Source organism: Vigna unguiculata, chromosome 4 (genome assembly GCF_004118075.2).
Source record: "Vigna unguiculata cultivar IT97K-499-35 chromosome 4, ASM411807v1, whole genome shotgun sequence".
Classification (NCBI taxonomy): Eukaryota; Viridiplantae; Streptophyta; class Magnoliopsida; order Fabales; family Fabaceae; genus Vigna; species Vigna unguiculata.
In genome coordinates, this window is record NC_040282.1 from 5994824 (window position 1) to 6001314 (window position 6491).

The 6491-nt window shown below is 32.4% G+C and overlaps 1 protein-coding gene across 1 annotated transcript; it reads right to left on the reverse strand.

The window, feature by feature from the left end:
* Positions 1–4074: 4074 nt before the first annotated feature.
* LOC114181540 (UDP-glycosyltransferase 83A1-like) lies at positions 4075–6081 on the reverse strand. Its single transcript, XM_028068015.1, has 2 exons — positions 5550–6081; positions 4075–5136 (listed from the first exon to the last, which is right to left on the reverse strand). The coding sequence occupies exons 1-2, from the start codon at positions 6031–6033 to the stop codon at positions 4247–4249; spliced, it is 1374 nt and encodes a 457-aa protein (XP_027923816.1). The 5' UTR covers positions 6034–6081; the 3' UTR covers positions 4075–4246.
* Positions 6082–6491: the final 410 nt, after the last annotated feature.

Sequence of the window (6491 nt, forward strand, 5' to 3'; positions counted from 1 at the left end):
TATAATTATTTCGTAAAATCAATTAACTGTACCATATTATGATATCAATTTTATATATTATATTTGAAACTGAATTTACAACTTCGTTACTTTAGTAATAACATTTACAACAATATAACTTAATTTCATGATATTTATTATTTTATTTTTATATTATTATGATTATTATCAATTATAACTATAATTATTATTATTATTAACTATAATTTTTATTATCATTATTATTATCAACTATAAGATCATTATTACTACCAATTATAAGTATTATTATAATTATTATTAATTATAATTATTTATATTATTATATTATTATTATTATTAAGAACTATAATTATTATAATAGTTATTATCATTATTATTATTATCATTATTGTTTTTTTATATTATGGTTAGATACACATTTTACTTTTACCTACCATTTTGGAATCATGTTTCAATTATAGTAAACATTGGCTTAAGTCTGCACTCATTTAAGTCTGCATCCCATTTAAATCGGCATTTGAAAAGGAAAAATTCTCGGATCAATAATTTTGTGAATTTATTTTCAAAAAAAAAAATCATGTAAAATCATTTGTGTAATGTCCCATTTAATTAATAAACGTAATTAAAAGAAACGCCACACACAAATAGTACGATATAGCAGTCTTGGGGTCCTTAACCCAACCCCTACAAGCTGGGCACACCATGATGCCGAAAGAAGACAGTTGAAAAGTCTAACAAATACGGGTAGAGAAAATAAAGCATAACGAGATACATGGGACAAAGCCCTAAAGAAAACCAAGATCCATCCCATGCAGATCATGCAGCGGAACCATCACCTCCCTGTTGTCCGCGGGTGTTCCTCGCATCTGCTCACATCAACAAGTTAATGATCATCGCAAAAGAAAGTACCACACAGCAGAACACACAACAAATAAAAGTAGGGTAAGCTAAAGCACAAAATATTTCATCCATCAAGTCCGATATAATTTCACAGTATCATACACTCAATTCAACCAAGCATGTTATGACTCATCAAGCAATACACTATGACTCGACTTGACTCATCCGGATACATATAACTTGGTCGGATTCAGCGGATGCTTGCACTTGTGGTGGATACCTCTGCTCTCCCCCGAGCTATGTGTTACAGTGTTACAATAAATCAATTTTCCTCACCACAAGGTTAGCCCTTAGAAGATTTCAGGCCTCCTGCTACTCTCACCACAAGAGTCAGTCCACTCTAGGTGAGACTAACTGACTCCTTAGAGTGTCAGAATGCAACCTTACCTTGAATCCTTACCTAGTTATATAGATGGGGCACCACCATGGACACCCACTAACAGGGGCCATGGAATTACGTCCCGACCACTGAAGCGTGACCCTGAAAGTCTCACCTAGAGACCTCAAGGACTTATGCACTAACACAGACAAAATATGATCACACAATCAAATAGTATTCCCCATGCAAGGATATATTCATTATGTCAACCTTTAAAGCCAATACCTTTCATGTTTCCAGGTCCAACTCATTCCAACTCATCATAATCCATCCATGCACATAGGATTCAACTCATCTCGTTATCATGCCACTTTAATAATACCCATCTCATTTAGTTCGCATGCCAATTTTCATACCAAACCCATCATCTACAATTCATGAAATCATGCCACGCATACATAATACTCCATTATATACATGTTTCTCATCATAACATTCATACCCAACCAAATACCAATCATCCAAGAATAAACAAGCATCCAAACAGTGCACTGCCTCGCCCAACCCCTCGCTCAGGCTAAAGGGTCTCGCTCAGGCGATACGTGCTCGCTCAGGCGAGCCCCCTTCGCCTAGGCGAGGGCTAAAAAAAGCATCCAGAAACCAATGCGGGATCTCGCCTAGGCGAGACCGCTCTCGCCTGAGCGAGATACTCGCTCGCTCAAAATGAAGAGTGGGTCGCCTGGGCGACCTTTCGTGTAAGGAGGGTTTGGGTGAGTCCCTGTTCATCTCGCTTAGGCGAGACTGGCCCGCTTGGGCAAGATTAGCAGGTCTTGCCATTGTTTTCCTGCAATAGTCCCTCGCTCCAGCCCAAGCAACAGATTCATACAACAGTTTCAAGCGTTCAAAACCAAAATAGCATCACACCCGCCACATAAACTCGAAACAACAGCCAAACAACGAAGGAAACGGGACATATGAGTAAGGTCTTAGCTTCCCTACCTGGAAATGGCTAGCACAAGGCCTCGTCCCTAAACAGCGGAGAATGGCACCACAAGGGGCGACTCAAGGTGCTGGAAAGAAAAGAGAAACAGGGGAAGAATGAGTTACTCAACGTAACCGTAGCAGAACTACAAGCACGGTTGGAAGGATACTTACATGGAGTATAAGTTCTCTCAACTCAACGTGACAGTGGAAGCAAACCCTAGCGGAGGGGGTTGACGGCTGTAGTCTTAGGTTCTCTGAAATAAATGGAAAATGAGACTTAGGGCAACTAAGATTGATTTTTTATCTACTGGGCCAGTCCTTAGGTCCACTTACAAGGACAGCCCTTTTAGTTTAGGGCAGAAAGATAAGGAGCAATCTTAATGGGCCTTACAATTTGACTTTATATTCTATTACATTTTGTTTATATATATACTAGCGTAAACAAGGCGCTATTGCGCCTGTGTGTACGGATTATATTAATAATTGATGATATTATAATGTTATTAAGTTAATGAAAAAAATAAAAGTATATTTATAAAAATTAAAGTGAAATGTATGGATAAAATATGAGAAAAATAATTGTTGATGAATAGTAGGAGAAAAAGAAGAAGGAGATAAATAAATAGTTTTATAAAAACTTGTAAAAGTAACCGTTAATTTTAAAAAATTTAATAAATAATTAAATTGTAAAGGGTAAAGTTGGAATTATGAAATGTGGACACAAAAGAGGGAATCTCCTTTATATATAGTTATATAATATATATATATATATATATATATATAGAGAGAGAGAGAGAGAGATAAAGTATATGAATAAAATAAAATAATAAGTTCTTCTTGTAACATATCTCTTATATTTATCACATATGTTATATCTCTCCTATTTTTTTAAATTTTTTACAAATTTTTAACCCTCATAATATTCCATATTATAATTATATGACCCATAATATTTCTTATTGTAATATGACTGTTAAAATTTTATAAGTTCGCATCCCAATTAAGTCCGCATAAAGCTTTCAAGATCAAAATGCGGGCTTAAGTAAATGTTTAATGTACTTGCCTTGCACTTTTTATTTGTTTTGTTGTTCATTTATCTTTACATTTGAAAAATTATTTCAATGCAAAAAAAATGGTTACTAAAAGTAGTAAAATAATAAAACTGAAAATTATTTTTTTATTATAAATAATTATTTAAATTTAAAATATAATAATTAAGAGGATAAAATTAAAAAAACAAAAAAGGGCACAAAAAATGTTTATCTCTTTATATATGTAGTTGTATTATTATTATTTTTTTTATCAATATTATTTTAGTGTTATTATTATTATTATTAATTATTGTTATTGTTATTGTTTATTATTATTGTTATTATTATTATTATTATTATTATTATTATTATTATTATTATTATAGTTAGACACACATGTTACATTTATGTACTACGAGATCATATATCAATTATTTACACTTTTTATTTATTTGTTGTTCATTTTATATATATGTGTAATTATTTTAATTTGAATTAAAAAATAGTTACTAAAATTAGTAAAATGATAAAACTGACAAATAATTTTTTATTATGAATAATCGTTTAAATTTAACAAATAATAATTAAGAGGATAAAATTGTAAAAACAAAAGAGAACACAAAAAATGTGTATCTCTTTATATATAGTTGTTGTATTATGAGATATTATTATAATGGTATTGTTATTATTATAATTAGACACATATCTTAATTTAATTTACTACGATATATTTTTTTAATTACTTGTCTTTTTTATGTGTTTTATTGGTAATATATATATATATATATATATATATATATATATATATATATATATATATATATATATATAATGGGCATAGAAACAAACAATACAGGATTTACACATGGTCATAAATTTGTTACATTCTTTTTATCACAAGCAAATAATTCATTAGTAATTAAAAGCTAAACTTGAGCCGAAGATAACTGCATATGAAATACATAAACTACATGGTATACAAACACACTAATCCAGATCTAGAGTTAACATATTCACACAATGTCAACTCTTATTCTTCTATCTCCTTCACAAACTTCTTAAGATTCTCATAGGATGTTCCTCCTTTTGCTATGTTGTTCAACACTTTCTCCTTTAACACCATAGACCTAGATTTCATGTTCTCATCATCATTAAAGAACTGTTCCACTTTATTTTTCAATTCCTCTCGTGATACAACTCCATTTTTATCTTTGTCAATCCCCAATCCAACATTTAACTCATCACAAATATGTGTTTTGTTGGAAAGTTGGTCTCCAAAGTATGGCCAACACAAGAAAGGTACCCCATTGGACAAACCTTCCATGGTAGAGTTCCAACCACAATGAGTCACAAAACAGGCTATGGCAGGGTGGCTTAAAACCTTTTGTTGAGGAGCCCAACTCACTATCTTACCTTTGTGCCCTTTGAATTCTGTAGGGTATTCCATTTTATTGTCTTCTCTTATAACCCAAAGAAAAGTTCTGTTGGTGAGGTCTAGTCCTAGGGCAAGTTCATTGAATTGGTTTTGGTCAAAAAGAGTGAAACTTCCAAATGCAACATACACCACAGAACCATGAGCTTGTTCATCTAGCCAACTCATGCAAGAGTGATCTTCCTCCCAGAATTGTCCCATTGATTTTGTAGTTGCACTTTTGTTATTATCATTATCATTGTTCCTCAACAATGGCCCAATTGGGAGGATCTTCGGCATGTACAATAATGTCCCAGGTTCAAGTTCAGGTGTGGTGTTGCAAAGCCACCATTCTGTCAAATGAATATGTTCTGCACAATACAGCAAATACTTGAGCACTTTTTTACCAGTTTTTGGCTCACCCATATTCAACCAGAAAAAGTCTTCTGTGTCCATCTCAGGCATACATGGCGAAATCCGAATTCTTCTGTCTGTCGTTGATGTTAATCCTTCAATGAAAAATACCGACAGAAAAAAGAAAATAATTAGCTTACGCAATATATTGTATATGTCGAAGATTTTACGTTGACTAAAAATATAACGAGTTTATATCATATAAGTGTGCAGTGACATTTAAGACTTTAAGTTAGTAAAGACAATTAAAAAATTATTTGAGTCTTATTCGTACAACCTTTAAAAATAAAAGTAAATAATTGAGTAAAACAAAATTTAGGAGGCACAAATATATGAGATTAGGGAACAAAGTTATTTGGTAAGAGTTTTAACAAAATTAAGGAGTGTTTGTGCACGTTCAACTACATGTAAGTCAATACAAATATTTTAAGATTAAAATAGGTTTAAAGTTCATTTTTTAATCTTAATACCTAAATCAGAGTCTAAAATGAAATTATAATATTGTTACCTAGATCAGAGTCTACAATGCCATCATGAATAAGCATAGGGACGCTATGCAGCAAGGTGAAAATAGTTGCTGATGCTGGACACAACACTGCTCCTCTGATTCCCATTTTCCTTCCAACATCCAAAGCCCAAGCCATGCACAAATCTGCAACAATGAGGTTGATTCTACTCTCACCTTTTACATGAATATCCTCTATGAGCTTCTCAAGTGCTTCTGGCATGGTTTTTGGAATGGCCTCACAAAGCTTGGCCTGATCGTTTCTGTCATCATGAGGTCCTAAACCATCAGGGATTGATACCAACTTCAGCACTGATTCTTCATCTTGTTGCTCCACCATGGAACTCACCACTCTCCTGTGGTTAAACTCTGTGTTCACAAAAATTACTTTGCATCCATTCTCAACCAACTTCTGTGAGAACGTCATCATGGGATTCACATGCCCTTGTGCTGCATATGGTAAAGCTAACACAGTTGGAATTCCCATTATTTGGTTTCTGTTGATTCTGATTTCTGAGGTTAATTATGCATTCATTGTTCATATATCATATATATATATATAGGCCCTATCCTCACTATATCATAATCAAATGTCTGTAGTTTTATAGCAATTACTATCTCTGTCGTGATCAGTCTAAATTTTCGGCTATTATACTAAGTTCTATGAACATTGATCATGTAAGAAATGTAGAAAGTTTCTTGAGTTCATATCAATGACTTTGTTATCCTATACCTTTTCAAATTTCCTTTTACTTCTCTGATTCGACTTCTAGTGTTTTTATTATCATTAAACTTGTGGTTTAGAAGTATTGAATTAGGAGAATTATATAATTATTATAAGAAATATCTGTTTTAATTTGAATGTATTTGAAAGGGGAGGTAATAAATATGAAGTTGTCCAAATAATAAAATTTTCTAAAATTTGACAACTTTTGTAAATTAAAA